We start from the raw sequence: 25219 nt of genomic DNA on the forward strand, positions 1-25219 counted from the left end.
GGCAGTTTTGCCCATTCTTCTTTGCAATAAGTCTCAAGCTCCATCAGGTTGGATGGGAGGATTCAAGTCTGGACTCTGGCTGGGCCACTCCAGGACATTCACAGAGTGGTTCTGAAGCCAATCTTTTGAGATCTTGGCTGTGTGCTAATGTCTACTGTCTATATGGTCAAGGTACATGACCAGTCTACTGAGGTCAAGAGCGCTCTGGAGCAGGTTTTCATCCAGGATATCTCTATATATTGCTGCATTCATTTTTCCTTCTATCCTGACTAGTCTGCCAGTTCCTGCTGCTGAAAAACATCCCCACAGCATGATGCTGCCACCACCATGCTTCACTGTAGGGATGGTATTGGCCTGGTGATGAGCAGTGCCTGGTTTCCTCCAAACATGGCGCCTGGCATTCACACCAAAGAGTTCAATCTTTGTTTCATCAGACCAGAGAATTTTGTTTCTCATGGTCTGAGAGTCATTCAGGTGCTTTTTGGCAAATTCCAGACGGGCTGCCATGTTCCTTTTACTAAGAAGTGGCTTTCGTCTGGCCACTCTACCATACACGCCTGATTGGTGGATTGCTGCAGAGATGGTTGTCCTTCTGGAAGGCTCTCCTCTCTCCACAGAGGAACGCTGGAGCTCTGACAGAGTGACCATCGGGGCCTTGGTCACCTCCCTGACTAAGGCCCTTCTTCCCTGATCGCTCAGTTTAGAAGGCCGGCCAGCTCTAGGAAGAGTCCTGGTGGTTCCAAACATCTTCCATTTACAAATAATGGAGGCCACTGTGCTCATTGGGACCTTCAAAGAAGCAGAAATTTTTCTGTATCCTTCCCCAGATTTTTTGCCTCAAGACAATCCTGTCTCGCAGGTCTACAGACAGTTCTTTTGACTTCATGCTTGGTGTTTGTGCTCTGACATGCACAGTCAACTGTGGGACCTTATATAGACAGGTGTGTGCCTTTCCAAATCATGTCCAATCAACTGAATTTACTGCAGGTGGACTCCAATTAAGCTGTAGAAAGATCTCAAGGATGATCAGTGGAAAAAAGATGCACCTGAGCTCAATTTTGAGCTTCATGGCAAAGGCTGTGAATACTTATGTAAATGTGATTTCTTAGTTTTCTATTTTTAATAAATTCAAAACATGTCAAAAAAAACTTTTTTCACATTGTCATAATGGAGTATTTTGTGTAGAATTTTGAGTTAAGAGATTAATTTAATTCAGTTTGGAATGAGGCTGTAACATGACAAAATGTAGAAAAAGTGAAGCGCTGTGAATACTTTCTGGATGCACTGTAAATACAATAAAATGGGGTAAATACAAACATGAATTCCACTTACATTTTAGATATGGTAAAGTACTTTATACTATACTAAAATACTTTGCAAAACAATCCTTGGAAATCTTGAAATGGACCAATCAGAATTGTTTATTTAGGCCACGATCCACAATCCGCGTTCTACCCACACCCGTTCTTGTTCACGATCAACCAATCAGCGATGGTTTGACTAGGAAAACATCTATCATGGCGATAGATGTTATGAACGAACACTTGTTGAGTTATGTACTAAACATGCAGAAATGACAAAAGCAGTTATGTCACGCCAATTTCTTTTATGTAGTAGTAGTAGTAGTAGTAGTAAGCCCTTTATTCTTGTCACTTATACAGGAGTACAAGTGAAATTGTGCAATCTTCCGTCCATACATATACAACATACTATGCAGTGAGACAAGGGGTGACAGGATGGGATTATTGGGCATGAAGGGAGGGGGGGGAGAAGGGGGGACAACACTAGGAAAGGGGAGGGGAAAAAAAACAACTCCAAACTAGACTCTGAAATGATTACAGCGTGTTAAAAAACCTCGGCATACAAGTAAAAGACATTGTTCACACACATAGACACAAGACCAGCGCCACGAAGGGAAACTAGCCGATACGAGCAGTGGCCAGCCCGGCTTACCTGCAGCCACTTACGGCCGTGGCCCCTGTCATGGGGGGGGATGCCTGCGACGCTTCCCCCGCCCACCTGGAGCTCAGTTCGCAGGGTGTCATTGCGATACATAGCAGTTGCCATGGAGAAGTCCGTGTTGGGGCAAGAGAAGAGAAACAACAGGTGTCAGTAAGGAATGAAGGAGGGTCAGAGCGTCCTGCTGCAGCAATCTCTTGGAAGAAGTTTCACAACACGACCTTGTTTAGCCGTGGTGGAGACGCCAAAATCCAAATTAAAAATATTGTTTGGGTTAGTTCAGGCAGCCACATTCCAATAGACCCTATTGTCCATTCTGGCCTCCCAATTGATCCAACTGCTTTTGCAAAGCCGAAATCTTCACCAAGATGGCATCCTTGTTGTGATTGGCAGTCACAGTCAGTGTGTGAACAGCTTTGCCCACCAAATCATTCATAATTGGCAGCTGTGGGCCAACTCGATCCGCTGCCTTCATCATACGAATTCTGCGATACATCAGGAAAGTGCCCAATCCAATCAGCAACAGACCTGTTATCATGGTCCCGAATAGGTAGACGTCTTCGATGTCCTCCACGGAAAGAATCGCCAGGCACATGACCTTCCACTTTCCCCAACTGTCCATCACGTACCCAACGGTGTACGTTCCGTCAGGGCAGGCAGGTTCCCCCGTACCTGAGCTTCTTGTCAAGAAGATCGTGTCAATTGCGTGGAGAGACCAGTTGATCAATTCCATGATTTAGGTTTTTGGAGAGCAGTGCAGTGAGAGTCTCTTGAGAAAGTATAAGACAAGACTAGACAAGACAAAGAAGCAAAGCAGGGAAGATAAGGGATAGGGAGGAGAGGGGAAAGATGCAACCACCTTCGTTTAGAGCCAGAGAAGAAGTGCCAATTCAATTTTATATAGTGCCAATTCAAATTGTCATATGGAAGTGATATAGAATCACAAGCTTTACAACGAGAACCAACTGAACCCCACACGAGCAAGCACTTGGCAACGGAGGCAAGGAAAAACTCTTTGAGCAACCTTGGACAGAACCCAGGCTGTATGGGGTGGCCCTTCTGTCTCAACCGTTTGGGTTGAGATAGATTAGAGGGACAGATGGTAGGTAGACAGTGGTGAAGTAAGGACAGAGGGTTAAGAGAATGGGAGGAATGCATCAGCAGTCGTAGTCCCACGATGATGGCCAGCTTCCAGAATCACCATCCTATTCCAGTCAGCAATGGGGAGGACATGGATGTCAAGGTGCCATGGTGGGAGCTCCTCTGGAAGCAGGAAGCATTCACTACAGGGAAGAGAAGAGGGTGAAAGCAAATGCGTTGGTAAACTTGCTATGAGCAGATTATATAAAAAGGTAAAAAAAAAGATTTTTTTTTTTACCGCAAGTATTGTGGCCTTTATTTATTTATTTAAATTTTATATTTGTAGCACACACACCAGTAGCGCCACCACACAGTTTGGTTAACAGGTTAACATTTTTCCCTGCAGAATATAAATTAATGTAAGATTCTGTGTCCCATTTTGCATAGTCAAGGTGGTTCCAACTTCCAGCAAATTAAAGCTACTTTGACAAAAAGAAAGTGTTTTATGTGACTGGCAACATTTGAAAATGTATTTTATTTACAAAGCAAAGTTTTACTTTACTAGTCTGGAGCCCCGTCCGTGTATCAGGAGTATCAAAATATCAACATTTTTATAGAATCCATGATACAGCATTTAGCTGTGGTATCATCATGTCAGGAATCGATAGTTCAGTATCGACCCGCACGTCACCTCTTTGCTCTTTAATACTCCATGACAACACATGACATGTACAGACCCCACAGCAGTGCCTGGCAACTTTCATGACTTGATGCTATGTTGCTAGGTGCTAGCATGCTTATTGCTAGCATGTTAACATTTAAGCTAATTTACTCATGTCTAAAGGCAAATACACACATGGCATGATGTAGGGAGGTTATAGGACAACCTTGGTAGTTTCTAAACTTGAGGCTCGCTTGCTAGGTGCTAGCATGATGACTGTTAGCATGTTAGCATTTTAGCTAATTTACTCATGTCTATAGGCAAATACACACATGTGCGATGAGAGGACACTATGGGACTGCCTCAAACTTTTCGGGACCTGAGGCTGTCTTGCTAGGTGATAGCATGGTAACCGTTAACATGTTAGAATTTAGCTAATTTACTCATGTCTAAAGGCAAATACACACATGGCATGATGCAGGAAGGTTATAGGACAACCTTGTCAGTTTCTCAACTTGAGGCCCTCTTGCTAGGTGCTAGCATGGTAGCCGTTAGCATGTTGACATTTAAGCTAATTCACTCATGTCTAAAGGCAAATACACACATAGCATGATGTAGGGAGGTTATAGGACAACCTTTGCACTTTCTAAACGTGAGGCTGTCTTGCTAGGTGCTAGCATGGTAGCCCTTAGCTTGTTAGAATGTAGCTAATTTACTCATGTCTAAAGGCAAATACACACATGGCATGATGTGGGGACACTGTGGGACTGCCTTAAGACGTTTGGGACTTGAAGCTATCTTGCTAGGTGCTATCATGGTAGCCTTTAGCATGTTAGCATTTTGGCTAATTTACTTATGTCTAAAGGCAAATACCCACATGGCAGCATGCAGGGAGGTTCTCGGACAACCTTGGCACTTTCCAAACTTGAGGCTCTCTTGTTAGGTGCTAGCATGATGACTGTTAGCATTTTAGCTAATTTACTCATGTCTAAAGGCAAATACACACGTGGCATGATGTCGGGACACTATGGGACTGCCTGGACACTTTTGGAACCTGTCTGCTAGAGTTGGTGCACTCAACCAGCATTTGGAGTGGGCTTGTGGCCACCTCCTCCCACCCAAGCCCACTCAACCCAGTGGCATAGTTACGGCGACCAGCCACCCGGGAACTACCTCTGCCACAGCGGTCCACCGTGAGCCCAACATACCACCCCCCTCACGCTTTCAGGGTGAGTCTAGTTCCTGTGAGCAATTTTTGCACCAATGCTCCCTGGTGTTTGATCAACAGCCCTCCACGTACTCCTCTGAATCAGCCAAAAATTTGTTTATGATGAGTCTCCTGTCAGACCCAGAGCCCAGGCGCCGGCCTGGGCTCTCGCCATAAGCAAGTCCAAGCCAGCCATTCGCTCTAATTTGTCGCTATTTTTGAGCGAGAGAAGAAGGTTTTTGACCACACCATCCGGGGTAGGAAAGCAGGAAGTTGACCTCAAGCAGAAGGGACGATCTGGTTGTGGATACGACGTACGAAGTAGCCCCCTGTGGCATTTTTCACAAAGCCTTCAGCACTCGTCAGAGATGAGCTCATGAGGAGCTCGTGAGGAGACGTCATTACTAGACAGCCTCATAGACCTCGCCATCAGGCTTTGACAACCGGCTGAGGGAACATGACCGTGAACACACGGAGGACAAGAGGAGCCAAGCTGTTGCTACATTCACCCGGGGAGGGGTGGACACGGACATTGCTCACGCCGATCCGGCTGTCAACTCAGGGGAGGTACCAATGCACTCGAACTCTGCCTCTACTGTGGTAGCCCCGATCAGAGGAGTGGAGGGGGTTTTGTAAGGCGCGAGGGGCATCAGTGAGCCTCTCCTCTGGATATTTCCCGCGGGCCAACCAGGAATGGAGGCAGCCCTGCATTGCGTCTGCTATAGATACCCTTCCGCCTGGTCTTCCAACCCCCTCTTGGTGGAATACGCGCACAGTTTGTTGGAGAGCTCGGCTAATATTAATAATATTTTGTAGTTGGAGCATACAAAACCTGTTAACCTTCTAAATGCAATTAACATTGTAGGAGCCATTAGTTCAAGTAATTATAATTTAATGTAATATATAATTTTATGCTTCAAAATGCTTAATTTAGGCACAAAATATGTAAAGTCTGCTTAAATATGCTTTTTTTTTTTTACTAGCAATAGGCCGTATTCAACCACAAAACAGCATGATTTATTTCTGTGAAAACCGTGATAAAGTGAAGTCGCAAAATTCAAAGCCCAAAGTGGTGAGGGACTGCTGTAGTCACATCATCATTTTTTTTTTTTTTTGTCCCGTCCAGCCATTGGGGCAGATAGTATTGTTGATATAAATGCCCTTACATGCTAGACAGATTTGCTCTGTGTCAGGAAAGGTGTTGGCTACAACTTCCCTGTACCATGAAATTTTATTTGCCGTTATTTGATGTTTTTGTTATGCCATTTGGAGCGACTGGACCGGAGCAAGAAGAAGAACAGAAAAGAAGAGGAGAGAAGAGAAAGGTGGGGTCGGGGGGGGGGGGGGGGGGGGGGGTCGGGTGGGCAGTAGAGGGAGAGACAAAAACAGCAGCAACAAGAATTCCCAAAACAACAACAGTGACAAACAGAACAGTTAAATGTCAATGATGGCTAAGGGTCACACTGGAGATGGTATCAGTGAAATGAAACAGTCCAACTTACCAGTAGCAATCGTAACGGTGAAGACATGACCCACGATAGTAAACACAATTGGAACCATACGGTTACAGTAATTAAAATCTCACTGCTTGACATCATTATTACTGTAATAATAGCATACAAATACTATATAAACATCAGGGATAAGATAGTAGATTGTATAGAGAAGCACCCATGTGCTGTGAGTGCCCATATGGAGGTGTGTTGTGTATGTGAATGCGAGTGTGTGAATGTGTAATTGTCACTGAGAATGACAAAAGGAGAGAGACTGCCTTCTACCACCCAGCAAACCCCGCCCCGCGCAGCCAGGTCAAGCCCCCACCGCCAGAGATCCTCCGGCCCCCTGGGTGCGGGCAAAGCCAGGGCCGACTCCCCAAGACCCGCCCCCAAAGCAACTCCCCGAAGAGACCAGCAAGAGGCCATGGAGGAGCAATCCCAACCGGCAACAGGGCGCCAGCAGGCCGGAGGAGAGCCGCACCCCCGACCAGCGGGAGACCATACCCCACTAGGGCAGAAGGGCATCGAAGGCCACACACCCGTGGGCACAGGGGCTTCCCCGCCGGCCGGAAGGGAGCCCGTCCACGGCCGGAGGCACCGCCTCCTGCCCCCCACACACCCCCAGGAAGCAGAACCAGGCCCGCCCCAGGCAACCCCAGGCCTGACCACCGACATAGGACCGCCCAGGCCAGGACAGAAGAGGCCCGGGCACACTGCCCCATGGAGGACCGGGCGGTAGAGATGGAACGCCCTACACCGGGGCATCACAGGGCGGGGGACCCAGGGGTCCCAGACCCACAACCAGGCCCCGAGCCCAGGGAGGTACGGACCGCCAAGGCATAGCACCCCCAGACTCCCCTCGACCACGGCATCAGAGGGCTACGGCAGTGTGGCAGACAAAGGAGTGGGTGAGGAGAGGAGGCCCGCATATGAGCAAGCGGAGGGGGCGAGCAGGCGAGTGGTGAGGCGCTCCACTGGGCCGGCCGACACCCGCCGGGCAGCTCACCCCCGTGAGGGAGAGCCATAGCTCCAAGTCACGGGGAGGCCAAGCACCAGAGCCGAGGAGTTAAGACCAGCGCAAGGCCACCGACGGACCCCACCATCCACCGGGAGGGCCAGCCCCCCCCCCGCCCCCAGAACCAGCAGCGCTCCACCCACGTACCGGAGAACCATCCCCGACGAGCCCTAAGGCAAGACTGGGGATGGGCAAAGACAGGGACAGCGATGCGGCAGAGCATAGGACCAGTGGCAGCAGACACCCAAACGCCCGGAAGAGCACCGCCCCCCCAGCAGGCCCCACCCCGAGGAGCATGCTCCCCATCCCCACACGCCACCCAGGCCCCCGTCCCCATGAGCAGGATCAGGCCCCCTCCCAACACACAGCCCGGTCCCCGCAGCAGCCACCACAGCGCAACAACCCCAAGCCACCACCGTAGACTTCTGGCTACCAGCAGCGCGGACCCCACCGCCTGGAGGCCGGTGAACGCCCCCCCAAGGGCACGTTGGCACCCGCGACCCAGGGAGGTAGCGCCAACCATGACACCAGGGCAAGCCCCGGCGTCAGCTGGTTCCAGCGGGACCCCCAGGAAGGCCAGGCAGACCAGACCAAAATATCCTGCAGCCCAGGGCACCCCGAGCGAGCCGCCAAGCCCCAGCAGCCAGCGGGCCAATCGCGGGGGTAGGCAGTAGGCTCTCCGGTCCAGCCATCCCCCTACCGAAGGGAGGGAAGCAGGTAATGCCCCACCCAGCACCGCACCGCCCCACCCAGAGCCCAAGCTGCACAAACAAGACCCCCCCTCCCATATGAGCTTACCAGGCGCCCCACCCGGGGCCACACACTTACCATACACAAAAAAATTTAATAAATAAATAAATAAATAAATAAATAAATAAAATAATAATAACATTTTTTTAAAAAAATTAAAATTGAGAATAAAAATAATAAATAAAAAATAAAAAAATAAAGTAATTGATAATAACAATAATAATAGTAATCATAATACTAGTAATCATAATACTAGTAATCATAATAATAACAATAATAATAAAAATAATAATAATAATGGTAATAATAATAATAGTAATAAATAATAATAATAATAATAATAATAATATTTATTGATAATAGTTATGTATGTATAATAATGATACTACTATTGATACTTAATATATAATAATTTATATATAATATATTTTCTAATAATTTAGATCTTTTAGCTATTTTAGATATGATAATAATAAATATATACATGCATACCTACACACACACATATATAGCCATATACATACCTAAGGGGGAAGGCTCCGCAAGGGCAGCGGGGCATAACCACCCGTGCCCACACCAAGGGCAGGGCCAAAGGATTCAGCAGACATTCTCTCAATTGCTATATGATATAACAGAAGATTTTTGTAAAAGGCTATGTTCAGTTTTTTTTTTGATTTCCAATTGATAAGAATGGTTTTCTTGGCAATGCTTAACGCTGTGATGAGGAGTTGTGTGTGATTTGTTTCTACGTTGACTGTAGAAAGATCACCCAACAAGCATAATACAGGTGAGGAAGGAATAGAGGTCCCAAGTGCCAAAGAAAGGTCCTCGCACACTGCTTGCCAGAAATTACTAATGGGGGCACTTGCCCACATGGAGTGTAAATAATCATCTACTACATGATCTGGGCAGTGTACACAGATGTTAGAGTCGGTTAGACCCATTTTAAACATTCTCTGCCCTGTGTAGTGTACTCTATGAATGGTTTTGAACTGAACCAACTGTAGGTTGGGATTTTTTATTAAACGGAACGAATTAAGGCATATTTGCTTCCAGAACTCAGGGTCACAGCTTGTAGATAAATCTAGGTTCCATTTGGAGACTGGAACCCCAACGGTGTTGTCACACTTTGACACAAGAATGTACAACTTGGATAATGTTTGGGGAGCGTCACATCATCATTAACCACTGGTTATTGTTTCATTAGCAGGCATACATGTCCATGCCATAACACTGCCTCCGTCATGTTTGACACACGTGATGTGGTATGCTTTGGATTTTTCACATTCTCCATTACGTTTTTAGGTTGACTTTGATTTTCTCGGTCCAATGATTGCTATATTCATATGAAATATTTTTGATTAAAGTCTACACTTCAAATTCATTGTGGTGGTGCAATAATTCTTGACCAGGTAACTGTATATTTGCTAACATACGCTAGCTACTCAAGTCGACTAATGTGTCCACAATTCAGAGTCTAATAACTACCAAAATGATCACATTAATGTACCTGGAGGGCGGAAAACCAGTGGAAGTGCTGAACCAGAATATGCATGGACAGACGACTGTAAACACTGACCCATAATAAAAAATAACTTTTAGAAAACACATATATTCAATTTAAATCAAATAAAAATGTGTGTTTAAACACATTGAACATATGGTGTACAAATGTCATTAGTTCAATTAATAAAGCATCACAAAGGTAAATATTGGGTGTATCGTTTTCTCTATGTAGTATTTATCAGCTAATACGGACTAGCAACTTTTGTATTAAAGTACTTACAAGAGTGGTGTTCCATTCATAGTCATCCTACAGGAAGAAGCAGGGCAAACAGAACAATACACTTGTTGCAGTGAGTGTGCAAAAAAGTGGTGACCACAGAGCATAGCTAACCTTTTTGTCGACCTTCTCCCCACTTCCAAGAAGGGTGCGGGCTTTTTGTATTTCAGCCTGATGGGAGCAGGATCATTGATTCAATACCAATCAATCACTGCAGATACAGTACTGTCCTGCTCACTATGGAGCATGCTCACCTCTGATGCGCCCAAGGAGAATGGATCCAGAAGATTCACCCAGATCTTCAGACGACTAAACAAAGGCTGAAAAAATATACATACAACGTTTACCACCAATAGAAATAATCTATCTGAGGAAAAATAATAATTTCAACAATTACATGCTTTCATCACCTGTCCGTGGCTTTTCCAGTACAACAGGTTGACATCCATCGTAATAATACAATAATGCCAATTATCAACTCAAATAGTAGTTAAAATGACTACAGTTCATTTGGTGATTATGTACTTCTGCCATGTTTTTGAGGTCGTTTTGAAATAACTTCCGTGTTCAGTCACGTGTTTTGTGGGTGTCAATGATGGCTTTCACAGTCACAGGGATTTGTTCAGGGACAATCGGAAAGTATACAACTCCAAAGCTTCCAAGTTAGCGAAGAGATTATACTGCACGTATACCTTTGATTTTACAAATAACATCAAAATATACACAAATGCATTTTATATACAATATATTTCAACCAGGATGGAAGCTATATTGCAGCTTCATTTTACACAACTTACACAATATGTAGTCCTTACTGAGAACCTGAAGGCAGCTTTAATTTGTCGTTTTTTATATTACTTGACCTTTTGTACTGTGGTTCATTTGACTAATACACATAAATCCAAATCGCACAATTATATTATCGCACAAATTAAAGTATTAAAGTATAATATGAGGCGTGTTGCAGTATTATATGACGTATGAATGCGCTTCAACCAACCTTCTCTGACATCATCCAAAATGGCAGCCACCATTGGAAGACTCCTCAGGACGTCTGTGAGTCACAACTTTACACAACGTTTTAATTCGTTTCCAGTGTGTTATCATAACACAACAGTGTTATGTATTGGCGAACCTTATTGGCAGGTCTATTATTGGCAAATATGTCGAACGTGAAAGGCACGCTGCGTGACGCACCTTGAGCGTCCGGTGAACTCGGGGGAGCAAACTCAGTTCCGCATTAAAGTGGACTGGAGTTCATTTTTGTTACTGGCTCAGGTATCGCACTCATACCCTGTTAAAGTGTTAGTAAGTTTCCCACCTTATGAAACCGAAATGATATACAAAACGTGGGATGACAGATACATATGCGATGTGGTCAGATGTGACCCAATTGAGCTGTCATCAATTCGGCTCACTGTGTTAGGAGAAGGGAAAAAAATGACTGTTGTCTTTTGTAAGAGTGTAAATGTATGAAATATACATGTTTTTGTTTTTCTATTTTCTGCTAATTTCATTTTTTAATGTTTTCATATTATCCTCCAGGCAAGAGCTGCGGCAGCCTGCCAAAATGGAGGGTCTGCAGCTGGACGCATTATATCTACTCCTGCAACCCAGCGGGCCTGCTTCTCAAGCAGTATGTACTAAAGCTGACACAAGCATGTCTGAATAGCCTTAGTTTCATTATTGGAGGAATGTCATCAATGGTGCTTATTAGAGCAAACCTGAAATATAGTCACTTCCCACAAGACTGCAATCTATTTGTGGTTATGCAAAACTTTGTCCTAAATAAATGAATGAAAACCAATGTTGCACAAACAAAGGTAGAGTGTGGTTTCTGATGCTTGGTCCTGTCAGGCTCTTGCAGGTGGATCGCTGCTGTCACCCAACCTGCTCCAACTTTCAAAGCAACAGCGGTCTACAATGGGGACTTCAAGGAGATGAGCCTCGCTGATTTCAAGGGGAAATACTTAGTCCTCTTCTTCTACCCACTGGATTTGTGAGTGCCAACATCCCTAATAAAAATATGACAAATTTTCTATGCCATTATGTATTATAATACATATACAATTAAAGAAGAAAACTACAAAAAAACACAAGATGATGAAAAAATGGTAATGTTGACATTAATCACACTAATATTAATATTCTTTGCCACTGACATCAGTGATTCAGTTGTGTTATATACTTTTGGACAATTGTCTACACATATGATTAAAGGAGTACTTGACAAAAAGATTGAGAAACAGTGACCTACAACACAAAGCTGCCAAAAATATTTTTGGAAAACCACACAAATCGGAAGTCAACCAACCTATCTGAACAATTAGTTTGACCCCAGAGGTTCCTTATATTGGATTAGATTTCTATAAATAGTTCACTACAAATGTAAGGGTGTCGAAAAGCTTCTCATAGGACTTGTTTTCTATTGCAGCACCTTTGTGTGCCCTACTGAGATCATTTCCTTCAGCGACAAGGCCAGTGAGTTCCATGACATCAACTGTGAGGTAGTGGGTGCGTCTGTAGACTCACACTTCACACACCTGGCATGGACCAACATTGCTCGCAAGGTATACTTCTTTGGGATGCACAATTCATCAATCAGCTGGAACATTTCAGTAAATAAATGTTGCATCAAATGTGCCTGCATTGTGGTCTGTTGTATTGATTGTTTTTTTTTTGGTCTGGCAGGCTGGAGGCTTGGGCAACATTCACATTCCTCTGCTGTCTGACCTCAACAAGCAGATTTCAAGAGACTATGGTGTGCTGCTGGAGGGCCCAGGCATAGCCCTAAGGTGCGAAAGACACATTTTCAGCAGCACTTTCACTGTGCGATGTCTAAATTTAAACTAAAGCTATACATTCAAAGTCCCATATGGTACTATTTTCCAGCAATACATGCATCTCAGAGGTCCCACTGTGGTGTGCACAAACATGTGTTGCCCAAATTCTAGTGCTGAAGGCTGCAATTTAGACCGTTTAGTAGTGATGGCGAGATGAAGCCCCATGAGGCTTTGAACCATTTCAGTCAACTGGCTCGAGAATGGATTCATTTCTTGAAGCGTCATGTGCACACGAAACCACCTGCTGGCCTTGGATACAATTACAGGTGGCTGTATCTTCATGTGTGATGCATTGAATGCTGATCTGTTTTGGCTCTTGGAACTGATTATGTACTACAAAAAATTGAATAGCCAAACAATTAATCTACAAAGTACAAGATAAAATATACAGTATATATAAAATACTGAATGTTTTCTTGTCCATAAATGCCATGTATCATGTGATTATGGCTAGCTTCATCATGGTTTTATGTCACCTAGCTGGCATGGGTTCAGGGAAAGTGCTTGTGTAACTAGAAAGATGTATCCTTGTGTAACTTGGACAGAATATGGGAGATTTAATTGATTTTTATTCATTAATAATTTTTGGTTTGATGCGATTCCTCTTTTTTGATACAACAGCTCCACTATGCTTTAGGGTTGTGTATCTTTGACATCCATGTCAACAAGGGCCTCATCCTCTTGTTTTCTTGTGGCTGATAAAAACGTGTGATCTTTCATTTGCACAATGAACTCAAGTTGTGTTAGTAATACTAATATATTAATATAGTAATGTAGTACTGTTAACCTTACTGTGGATGGGTGAAGGTCCAGTTTCATCTTTATGTTCGTGAAAGGCACTTGAACATGGATGAGGTATTGTACCCCAACTCCTTAAAACACAATAAGCACTTCACCTCTCAATGACAATGGCAAACAGTGAAAATACAGGTTTTGAAATGCAAACATACAATCTCTTAATAGTGTTGGATTTGGCTTACTTATTCGGACTGATCAAGTCAAAATGTTCCCACATAGGAGAAATTTTCCTCTTTCTAGCTGGCTCCATATCTTCTGTCTCTGAACTCCAAACTAACGTACTAACCAAACCCTCCAAACCATCGACAAACACTATCCACATGCCCAACTGGCTGACTCTCACTACAAAACCCCACATTTTAATGTCTAAGCCTGTGGGGTTTATATCGCTGAGTGACAAACATCACTGCCAATTCTGAACCTTTTCCCGAATCCGTCACGTGGTACAGCCAGGCAGCGAGGCTTCGGGCGTCATCAATTGCGGCCCCTCCCCCCAGTGAATCAAGCCTCGGTACACGCTTCATGGAAGTGCCCACTCGATTACTCGACACACGCTTTGAAGGCCCGGCTTCCACACCACTACCGTTTAGTAAGCACTACTGGCACTATATCATTTCTTGTGTCTGTTACTGTAATGCTAAAATGAGCTGGGTTTGTCCACTGCATGGCTCCTCATTGTGGACTTTATCCACTTTTTACATAGGAAGTCATCACTTCAAATGTTGCGGTGTTACTCTCATGATTTTTGTAAATTATATTATAAATTGGACTGTTTTATGGTTGAATGTGGCTTATAAGAGGTCTTTCAAATCATAAAAATTGCTAAATTAACAAACATATAATTATAAGGTAGTCAGCAGACTCAATCAAGTACATGTCGTGACTTGCAAGTTTTCTGCACTGGTCACCAGGTAACACTCGTACACTGATGAGACAATAACCACAGCAGGAAGTAACAAGGAACTCTCCCAATGCTCACGTGTGAGTCTAAATGATCTTATTTATGTCTTACGTGGCTTATTTTCTGTTATTACATCTACTATTTTGGGGAAAATATGTAAAGATGACTATAGGGATGCTATTTCATGTCTAGAGGGCTAATGTTAAAAACACTATTTGGGCCATAAACAGGTGTTCTCTGCTCTAAGAAAATAACTCATACTTTGCCTTAATTCACTTATCATAGTAGGGTCTGGAACCAATTAACCATGATAAAACAATAAACAAGGCATGACTGAACACTAACGCTGCACTTGTCGAAATAGATGGGATTTTATATATACTAGTCCTTCTCAAAAAAATTGTATATTGTGATAAAGTTCATAATTTTCTGTAATGAACTGATAAACATTAGACTTTCATATATTTTAGATTCATTACACACAACCAAAGTAGTTCAAGCCTTTTATTGTTTTAATGTTGATGATTGTGGCAAAAAAGTAAAGAAAAACCAAAAATACTGATCTAAAAAATGTGCATATCATGAAAAGGTACTCTAAATGAGCTACTAAACTAATCATCTAAATCAACTAATTAACTCGACACACCTGCAAAAGATTTCTGAGGCTTTTAAAACCTCCCAGCCTGGTTCATTACGCAAAACAGCAATCATGAGTAGGACTGCCGACCTGACTGCTGTCCAGAAAGCCATCATTGACACCCTCAAGCAAGAGGGTAAGACACAGAAAGAAATTTCTGAGCAAATAGGCTGTTCCCAGAGTGCTGCATCGAGGCACCTCAGTGTGTCTGTTGGAAGGAGAAAGTGTGGCAGAAAACGCTACACAACCAGAAGAGGTGACCGGACCCTGAGGAAGATTGTGGAGAAGGGCCGATTCCAGACCTTGGGGGACCAGCGGAGGCAGTGGACTAAGTCTGGGGTAGAAACATCCCGGGACACCGTGCACAGGCGTGAGCAGGAAATGGGCTACAGGTGCCCCATTCCCCAGGTCAAAGCCACTTTTGAGCCAGAAACATCGGCAAAAGCGCCTGACCTGGGCTACAGAGAAGCAGCACTGGACTGTTGCTCAGTGGTCCAAAGTACTTTTTTCGGATGTGAGCACATTTTGCATGTCATTCGGAAATCAAGGTGCCGGAGTCTGGAGGAAGACTGGGGAGAAGGACATGCCAAAATGCCTGAAGTCCAGTGATGGTGGGGTGCCATGTCAGCTGGTGGTGGTGGTCCACTGTGTTTTATCAAGGGCAGGGTCAAGGCAACCAGCTATCAGGAGATTTTGGAGCACTTCATGCTTCCATCTGCTGAAAAGCTTTATGGAAATGAAGATTTCATTTTTCAGCACAACCCTGGCACCTACTCTGTGCCAAAACCACAGGTAAATGGTTTACTGACCATGGTATTACTGTGCTCAATTGGCCTGCCAACTCCCCTGACCTGAACCCCATAGAGAATCTGTGGGATATTGTGCAGAGAGAGTCACTAGACCCAACACTGTGGATGAGCTTTAAGGCTGCTATCGAAGCATCCTGGGCCTCCATAACACCTCAGCAGTGCCACAGGCTGATTGCCTCCATGCCACGCCGTATTGATCATTTCTGAAAGAGGATTCCTGACCAAGTATTGAGTGCATAACTGAACAATTATTTGAAGGTTGACTTTCTTTATATGAAAAACACTTGGTCAGATGGAATATGCTATTTTTTTTTTACTTTTTTGCCAAAATCATTAATATTAAAACAATAAAAGGCTTGAACTACTTCAATTGTGTGTAATGAATCTAAAACATATGAAAGTCTAATATTACAGAAAATAATGAACTTTATCACAATATGCTGTTTTTTTCCGAAGGACTAGTATATACGTATGAATATTTGCATAACACAAGTGGGGGTGAACACAAACCTTAAAACTAGTTTTCCAGTTAGTTACATTTACATTCATGTCATGAAATCCTCCACCATTTGAGTATGTCTAACTTTCTTTCAGGGGCCTGTTTATAATCGATCCAAACGGTATAGTGAAGCACATGAGTGTCAACGACCTGCCAGTGGGTCGTAGTGTTGAAGAGACACTTCGTCTTGTGAAAGCTTTCCAGTTCGTGGAAACCCACGGCGAGGTGTGTCCAGCCAGCTGGACGCCCAAGTCACCAACAGTGAGTGGACAGTATTGCAGTCCATCTGTGTAAACTAATCCCGCTGAGACACCCTGAATTGAAAAAGTCAAATATTTCTGCTCTGCTTTTCAGATCAAGCCAACCCCTGAAGGATCTAAAGAGTACTTTGACAAAGTTAACTGATTGGAAAGCACTATAAATCCATACAGATTGAAAGTTCATTTAATTTGATGCATGAAAACAGGTAAATAAAACATAAATGGAAATAGTGTTAATGAGCTACACCTGTTGGTCTGTTTTATGTACTAAGACAAAAGGCTTAAGCTCACACACCAAGCCCTGTACATGTTTATTTCCTCTTTTTACAACAAGTTAATATGCAGATTCATTGGTACACAACATGAGGTGCCAAAATCAACTTCATTGGGGAAGAACTATTAATGAAAAGGCAGGACAAGTGGAGAAGGTACTGTATTTACATATAATCTGGGAGGGAAATAACGACTTAAAGACTCTGTCGTGTGTGGTTACGAAAACATCTAGTCAAGTGTTCTTGATCTTTGTACAATATGTCTGTTCAGAAATTCACACAGGACGTTGCACATTTGCAACATAGTGAAGGAAATGGCTTACAAGATGCTGAGTCTTTTTAAAGCTTTAAATAAAATACAAATCAATAGGGGAGTCTGAGCAGGCCAGCCAGCCTCCACAATGTATCCTTACATTGTGAGCCTGATGCCCCCAGCCAATGAACTTGATTAGTTGATGGTTCGGTCAAAACGTCATGCAATTTCAGGCAAGATGAGACCGTGCCATCAGCCCCGCCACAAGCACCAAACAAAACATACCTTTTGTTTTTTTTTTTAGCTGATTCATTATCATAAAAAAAAAATACACCCTGTAGTAAATCTGTACAACGAAAATACATTTGGGATCTACAGCTAAAGGTACATTTAAGGTTATATACACACCCCCAATACATATATTATCTTTACATGTAGACTTCATTCAAACCCAAACATTAAGAAAACAAGACTAAACCCAGGTAAATAGGATCACATCAAATGTCCATTTAAAAGTCTGCCGATCTGGTCCTGGTTCTGGACTGCACAGTACAGCAGGACTTCCATTTTAAATAGATGGATCGCTACTTTAACGAGAAAATTTTGAACCGCCAAAGTGGGGGATTGACTCAAGTTACAATACTTTATTTGCAGTGGAAATAAATGGGAACAAAGTACTGCACTCTGTACTAACGTTACTGTGAGCCGACTTCAAAGATATAAAATAGAAATCAAGTCAAACTCAAGCCAACTCCCCAGTATTCTGACACAATAGAACAAACATACTTAGGCCTCTTCACTGAAGAGAGCTGCACTATCCATCCATCCACAAACATGTATGTCGTCTGGTCTCAGGTGGGACTGGGTTGGAAGAGAAGCCATGTAAGCCTTATACATTTGCCCCCAACGTTCCTTTATGTGAAAGCGGCTAATAATAAAAACTTTTGCGTCTGTTCACTTTGGTGCTGCAGAGTTGGAATTCATTCAGAAAATGGAAAACTACATTGTACAAAGTGAGATTCTCGCAATCTTTGCAAGAAAAAAAAACCCCTAAGAATGTCGTGTGCTGGCCCGTCTTCCAGGATACACGCCAGCAATTCCATGATCATGACGCTGCACCGTTTTGGTGCCGCTTTAGTCTATTTTCACATTTGTGTAGATCTTCCTCACAAAGGCACTTGTTCCCATGTATCCAACCGCACCTGCAAACACACTTTCAGTCAATGATAGTCACAAATGACAACACATACTCCGTATAGGGCAGGAATGTCCAAACCTTTTCCACTGACGGCCACACAGCATAGTGAAACTCAAAGGATGTGGGGAACCACTTTAGTATTTCTCTGTATTTATTAATTTTGTAAATTTGCTGTTTTTTTCTACAATGTGCTGAGGCCAGTAAAAAAAAGCTGCAGGCCACCATAAACTGAAATGGGTTGTTTTTCACCTGATGAAAAGTTTAAGACTACAGGCTATAAAAGCCAAAATCTGCTAAAAATTCTAATTTTCTGTTAGGCATTAACACAGATTTCTCTTCTTGAATGTGGTCGGATCACCGAGCTGCATAAGCAAGGCCTCACTCACAGCGTGCCATTGCTGCTGAGTTTGGACGCAGGGAGACACTTATTCTACATTTTTGGAAAGGTCGAAACAAAAGTCAAATGGTAGACCCCAAAAAATGACATTTGCATTGAGCCGGTGGATCCAATTGGCTGTCCATATGATGAGAACAAACGGAACCTTGACGGTCCAGATGGCTTCCAACGGCATGACAATTAATTAATTGTTGTTTTCAATAAATGACTTTTTCATAAAGTGCTTTTTGTCACAACCACCCTTCTTGATTTTGCATTTTGTAGCTCTACTTAAAATGAAGGAAAATGGTTGTCCAACGTGAATGACTAATTTTTTTTCCATGTATGGAAAGTTATGGCCCACACTGTGTCATGTGTACATCATTTTAAAAATCTGCATACACCTAAAATACAATGAATATCTACAGTTATGCTCATAATAATAGCAGTGTTTAAAAAGGTTTAAAATTTATTCTAAATTAATTATAATTCTCACACAAATGCATTGGGGACACTGCACATTTTATTCAAAAGCCAAAAAGTTGGAAAAGTAATTGAATTTGATGATTTTACAGAAAGTCAAGAAATATGTTGAAAAAATAGCAGTGTTGACATCTTTATGTACAAACTCAAAATTGTACTGTATAAACTAAGAAATGTGTGAATATTCAACTTTCCTGAGAATCATAAACTAATATTTAGTTGCATAACCACGGTTTCTGATAACTGCTTCACATCTGTGCTGCATGGAGTCTACCAACTTCTGGCCCCGGTCAACAGGTATTGCAGTCCAGGACAATTGTACTCCGTTCCACAATTCCTCAGCATTTCTTGGTTTTGCCTCATGAACAGCATTTTTTTATGGCAGCCCACAAGTTTTCTATGGGATGAAGGTCTGGGGATTGTGCTCGCCACACCATTACTTGAATTTTGTTTGTCTGGAACCATTTTGCTCGCTTGCTGGTGTGTTTGGGGTCATTGTCTTGTTGAAACATCCATTTCAAGGGCATTTCCTCCTCAGCATACGGCAACATGACTTCTTCCAATATTCTGATGTACTCAAACTGATCCATGATCCCTGGTATGCAATAAATAGGACCAACACCACAGTACGAGAAACATCCCCATATCATGATGCTTGTACCACCATGCTTCACCATCTTCACTGTGTACTGTGGCTTGACTTCAGTGTTTGCAGGTCGTCTGACAAACTGTCTGTGGTAAGGACGGCCGATATTTGCGTTTGTTACTTGAATTAATCGGCAGATACGCGCGTGGGTTCGCTGATGTATTTTTCCGCCACATGATTTACAGACAGGCATCCGCTAGGCAGCTTTGTGTTGCTGGAGGACCCTGCAACCACACGCAGTCGTTGTAAGAGTGGTGAATCACCAACAAGGGTACGTTTTCAACTTTTAGCCTCTAACAGTTAAACTCAGTTGAAATATTGCCACCTGCTTTGAAATAGGAAACATGAACGCCAAGTGCATGCAATATACGTGCATGAAAATATGATTAGTTTGTGGGTCTGAAAAACAGGAATGCTGCTGAATGCTTCATCTTTAAAAGTGCCTACCGTTGGAATTAGGGAGCTGTTGATGTAGTTGGAGGCTAAAATGTACAGCTGTTACCAACACCGCTTTAATGTCAATGTTGGCAATTCAGTCCCGTGGTGTTTGTAGGACTTTCATTCAGCCAACGTCGGGCTGAGGTTAAATGTGTGTCGTGTTATGTGTGTGCGCTCTCTCCGCACGCACACACACAGAATGATTTGGTGCAGCCGTGTCTGCTATCAGAAGTCTTTAGCGTGCACAACACAAACTTTAATGATGAGAGAAATGTTTTATATATGGTACTAAATTGTGTCAGTGTGATGTGTTTGTGTGTGGAGGCAGAGGGTGTGCGTCTCACTGCGGAGGAGCAGTCATTACATCAATGCTAGATAAAACAACGACACAAATGTTTTGCACATTGGTTGAATATTTATTCCTTTTAAAGTTGATATTGCCGTTTAAATGTGTGTTTTAAGAAAGCTGAATCCTACTGTGTTCCGTGTTTACATTTCAATAAATATTTGTTTAAACTTGAGACCTGTAATATTTGTTATCATTGTCATTTTTTCATGTAAATTGCGGGAGCAAAAGCAGTATCAGCCACAAATATCGACATCGGCTAAGGGTGATGGAAAAAAATGGGTATCGGCCCAAAAAAAACATAACGGTCGATCCCTAGTCTGTGGCCCTTTGACTCAAAAAGAACAATCTTGCTCTCAGACCACAAAATATTGCGCCATTTCTTTTTAGGCCAGTCAATGTGTTCTTTGGCAAATGTAACCGCTTCAGCACATGTCATTTATTTAACAATGGGACATTGTGGGGGCTTCTTGCTGGTAGCTTGGCTTCACATATACGTCGTCTGATTGTTACAGTACTCACAGGCAACCTTAGATGTTCTTTGATCCTCCTGGAGCTGATCATTGGCTGAGCTTTTCCCATTTTGGTTATTCTCCGATCCATTCGAACAGTCGTTTTTCTTCCTCATCTTTCTGGTTTTGGCTGCCATTTTAAAGCATTTGATATCATTTAGCTGAACAGCCCATCAAAGGTTTTCCCCTCTTTTACCATCTTCTTAATCAAAGAATGGTCCTCGTCCGAACAATGTCTTGAATATCATCAAATTCAATTACTTTTTTCAAATTTTCTGGCTCTGAATAGAATGTGCAATGTCCCCAATACATTTGTGTGCATTAGAATAAAATTCAGTTGTAGAATTTTGGAGGTTTACTAACCTTTTTAAAAACTCACTGCTATTATTATGAACATAACTGTATATATATTTTTTTTACATTGCCCATGCATGTTATATATGGCTCACGAGTTTACCAGCCCACAAAATGAAACCAACACCTGGAAGTCAATAATGTCATGTTTTGTTATTTAAGGTTTAAGAGATAATGTTGCATATTTATGACACAAACCAAAAAAAACACATTTTACCTGTCTCCACACACACACACACACACACACACACACACCATGTCAAGAGTTTTTGAAAATCTTTGCTCTGATCAGAGTTTTGCATCAAACCCATTGATTGATTATTGAAATTAGACAATGACATCATCGGGTCCCCCTGCAATTCAATACCTGACTAGCATTGCTGCTTTGCAATGGCGATTACATATTGGTACACCAGCACAGACTTGAAATGTTCCTGTGGAGTTAGGCAATATTACTAAGAGATGTGTGAGGTGCTTGTGCAAACCGAGCTAAAATGCTCAGTTTTTTTTCCAATATTTGAAAGACATTAGCATGTTTTATTGCTAAAGACTTTTGGTATATATTCTAAATTACTATTCCAATTATAGGTAAAATTAGATGCATTTTAATTTTCTTTGTTACTTTTGAAAATATTGGTTGGATCTATTATACCATAATTTCCGGTGTCTATCCATCCATTTCTATGCCGATTATCCTCATTAGGGTTGCAGGGCTATCCCAACTGACGAGTTGAGGGAGCAAGAGGTGGGGAGATGCTATTTCATGTATATAGCGGCCTATACATAGGCACTGCAAATTTGTGGCTAAGTTCCAATCTTATAGAACCTCCTTTACTTCAAAATACAACAATAGTTGTAATTGTTTAAATACTGTGCCACTCCATGTAACAATTTGAGTCATGGTGTCATCTTACAAAGATGCTAACATCATCACACAGCAACTTGACATTCAAAAGATATACCTAAGAAATATTCAAACAAGTACCAAAATGAGTTTAAAATTAAAGAAAACCAACACAATACATAACATAATGCATTTGGGCCCCCTCTGGTTGACAGAGGCATTGCAGCACCATCCATCCATTTCTATGCTGCTTGTCCTCCAACTAATTGCTTTGCTCACATGCAATGCATTATAAGAAAACTTTACTCCTTTCATTTGTAAACTTGTATTGGTAGTTGTTTGTATATTTCTTGGGTACACCATTCGAGTGTTCAGTTAATGTGTGATGAGTTTATAGTTCTTTGTAAGACACAATTAGTCAAGACTGTTATATTGCAATTACCTATAGGTTTAACAAGCTCATGTGAGTTTTTTTCCATAGGTCATGATAGTCTCTCGTGAAATAAAGGGCTACCTGGTCTTCACAGACTTGTGTGCACCATTTTATAATGTGGACATGTGTGGCTTATGTACAAATCTGTTTTTTCCTCTAAATTTACTGGGTGCGGTTTATACACCAGAATTTATGATAACTTCTTTAAGATACTGTGTGTGGTTGTATGTATTGTTAAATAGATGACAGTTTTGAGAGAAAACATAGATTCATAACTTAAGATGTTGCCAACAATAATTTTTAAAAGGAGTCCTTAAACTAAAAGGACGAACAGTAAGCGTACTGACCACACATGATTCCAAGAGCAGTGCTGAACACAGCCATGTAACCAAAGTAGAATGACGTCTGGAAAAGCCCATACATCCTGAAATACACCAAAAGAACAAAAACATTGGAATAATTGTATTTTTTTACAAAAATGTTTTGTATGAATCAAAATTATCCCAAAACTGGAACTCACTTAGTTTTGAAGAAATAGTAGTAAAAAGAATACATGTAAACATAAACTGCGGTGGATGCAGCAGAAAGAAAGCTTGTCCATTGCCTGGAAGGGAGAAACATGCAATGTTATGTTTTGTATTAAAAAGAACGACCAGAAACCAAAAGTTACTTACCATCTGTAGTCTTCAGCATTGAGCAGGAAGTACGTGCACACAATGGTGACGCACACCGTCACAATGCAAAGGATCACCAGGACCAGCATCATGAAGCCGTATACGTAATAGATTTTGTAGGCCCAGAATGATGTGAAGATGAAGTACCTGTTAAGGGAGGGAAGTCCCATTCTGTTAAGATGAACCTAATAATGTAATTTCTCTCAGGACGTCCCCTTACATTTCAATGAAAATGGAGCCAAAAGGAAGAATTCCACCGAGGCACACAATGACGGCTGGCTCCATAAACCTGACAGCACAAGAATTCCCACACATAGTTTATTGTGTTTGAAGTAAAAAGAAGGAATATACTGGTATACTGGAAAATTGCAAAGTTACTTATTTCCTTTGAGTAAACTGAGTGATTGCTGGACGGTTGTAAACATTAATAAAAAACGGAACGGTCACTTCCCTTCCTAGTCAGTGGCACATCATAATGCACGTTATCTCGCACACTTACCATTTCTTCTCAGGGATTGGCCTTGGCACAGCATTTACCCGGCATGGGAAGTTTGGCTGACCAGAAAGGTTTCTCCCCAAAATTGTTCCCACAAGGTTTAGTGGTAGAATGACAAAGAAGCAAATGCAGCAAACCGCCACCTGTGGACAGACATTTATGTCTTCATTCAAGAGACATGACAATAAACACTCTGGAGATACGGTCCACAGATCTCCAGTTTTTTGTCAACTTGTGTACACACACACACACACACACACACACACACACACACACGTGTACACGTACGTACGTACACACGTGTGTACACATACACGTATACACACACGTGTTTGCGTAAACACACACACACATACGTACGTACACACACACACACACACGTGTGTACACGTACGTACACACACACATATACATACATATATACACATACATATATACACACACATATACATACATATATACACATATATATACACACATATATACACATATATATACACACATATACATATATATATACACACATATATATACACACACACATATATATATACACACACATATATACACACACATATATATACACACATATATATACACACACACATATATATATATATACACACACATATATATATACACACACACATATATATATATATATATATATATACACACACATATACAGTGAAGAAAATAAGTATTTGAACACCCTGCTATTTTGCTATTTCTCCCACTTAGAAATCATGGAGGGGTCTGAAATTTTCATCGTAGGTGCATGTCCACTGTGAGAGAGATAAACTAAAAAGAAAAATCCAGAAATCACAATGCATGATTTTTTAACAATTTATTTGTGTGATACAGCTGCAAATAAGTATTTGAACACCTGTGTATCATCTAGAATTCTGACCCTGAAAGACCTGTTAGTCTGCCCATTAGAAGTCCACCTGCACTCCATGTATCATCCTGAATCAGATGCACCTGTTTGAGGTCGTTAGCTGCATAAAGACACCTGTCCACCCCATACAATCAGTAAGACTTTAACTTGTAACATGGCGAAGACCAAAGAGCTGTCCAAAGACACCAGAGACAAAATTGTACACCTCCACAAGGCTGGAAAGGGCTACGGAGCAATTACCAAGCAGCTTGGTGAAAAAAGGTCCACTGTTGGAGCTATCATTAGAAAATGGAAGAAG

General features: G+C 42.1%; 3 protein-coding genes across 4 annotated transcripts in view; 1 reads left to right on the top strand and 2 right to left on the bottom strand.

Annotated features, from left to right (window-relative positions):
• Positions 1-1591: 1591 nt before the first annotated feature.
• On the bottom strand, positions 1592-10509 carry LOC131107741 (sideroflexin-4-like). Of its 2 annotated transcripts, XM_078787191.1 has the most exons (6): positions 10362-10509; positions 10206-10271; positions 10066-10122; positions 9955-9981; positions 9679-9742; positions 1592-3242 (listed from the first exon to the last, which is right to left on the bottom strand). In XM_078787191.1, exons 1-6 carry the CDS (start codon positions 10398-10400, stop codon positions 3157-3159), a joined length of 339 nt encoding a protein of 112 aa, XP_078643317.1. In that variant the 5' UTR covers positions 10401-10509; the 3' UTR covers positions 1592-3156. The 2 variants fall into 2 exon arrangements, 1 of the variants encoding a protein (XP_078643317.1); XR_013625073.1 differs by lacking the exons at positions 9679-9742; positions 9955-9981 and having other exon boundaries at positions 10066-10271.
• A 411-nt stretch (positions 10510-10920) lies between these two features.
• prdx3 (peroxiredoxin 3) lies at positions 10921-18426 on the top strand. Its single transcript, XM_058058015.2, has 7 exons — positions 10921-11007; positions 11497-11587; positions 11809-11950; positions 12386-12521; positions 12643-12746; positions 16534-16699; positions 16793-18426. The coding sequence occupies exons 1-7, from the start codon at positions 10936-10938 to the stop codon at positions 16841-16843; spliced, it is 762 nt and encodes a 253-aa protein (XP_057913998.1). The 5' UTR covers positions 10921-10935; the 3' UTR covers positions 16844-18426.
• tm9sf3 (transmembrane 9 superfamily member 3) overlaps positions 17535-25219 on the bottom strand; it is a 25468-nt gene continuing 17783 nt past the window's right edge. The window contains exons 10-15 of the mRNA XM_058058006.2: positions 24027-24166; positions 23748-23816; positions 23528-23674; positions 23374-23457; positions 23201-23277; positions 17535-18425 (exon numbers count right to left, since the gene is read on the bottom strand). Of these exons, the coding sequence (XP_057913989.2) occupies positions 18358-18425; positions 23201-23277; positions 23374-23457; positions 23528-23674; positions 23748-23816; positions 24027-24166 (585 nt within the window). The 3' untranslated portion in view covers positions 17535-18357. The remainder of the gene's footprint in view (positions 18426-23200; positions 23278-23373; positions 23458-23527; positions 23675-23747; positions 23817-24026; positions 24167-25219) is intronic.

Source organism: Doryrhamphus excisus, linkage group LG20 (genome assembly GCF_037039965.1).
Source record: "Doryrhamphus excisus strain RoL-2023G ecotype Guam linkage group LG20, RoL_Dexc_Guam_v1.1, whole genome shotgun sequence".
NCBI classification, from domain to species: domain Eukaryota; kingdom Metazoa; phylum Chordata; class Actinopteri; order Syngnathiformes; family Syngnathidae; genus Doryrhamphus; species Doryrhamphus excisus.

Excerpts from the sequence above, each read along its gene's own strand:
- LOC131107741 (XM_078787191.1), bottom strand. The coding sequence starts at position 10,400 with ATGGATGTCAACCTGTTGTACTGGAAAAGCCACGGACAG. Across the intron at positions 10,272-10,361 it reads ACTGGAAAAGCCACGGACAG|CCTTTGTTTAGTCGTCTGAA; the intron begins GTGATGAAAGCA and ends ATATTTTTTCAG. Across the intron at positions 3,243-9,678 it reads ACTGGTTTTCCGCCCTCCAG|TGAATGCTTCCTGCTTCCAG; the intron begins GTACATTAATGT and ends TCTTCCCTGTAG.
- prdx3 (XM_058058015.2), top strand. The coding sequence starts at position 10,936 with ATGCGCTTCAACCAACCTTCTCTGACATCATCCAAAATGGCAGCCACC. Across the intron at positions 11,588-11,808 it reads GCGGGCCTGCTTCTCAAGCA|GCTCTTGCAGGTGGATCGCT; the intron begins GTATGTACTAAA and ends TGGTCCTGTCAG. Across the intron at positions 16,700-16,792 it reads GGACGCCCAAGTCACCAACA|ATCAAGCCAACCCCTGAAGG; the intron begins GTGAGTGGACAG and ends TCTGCTTTTCAG.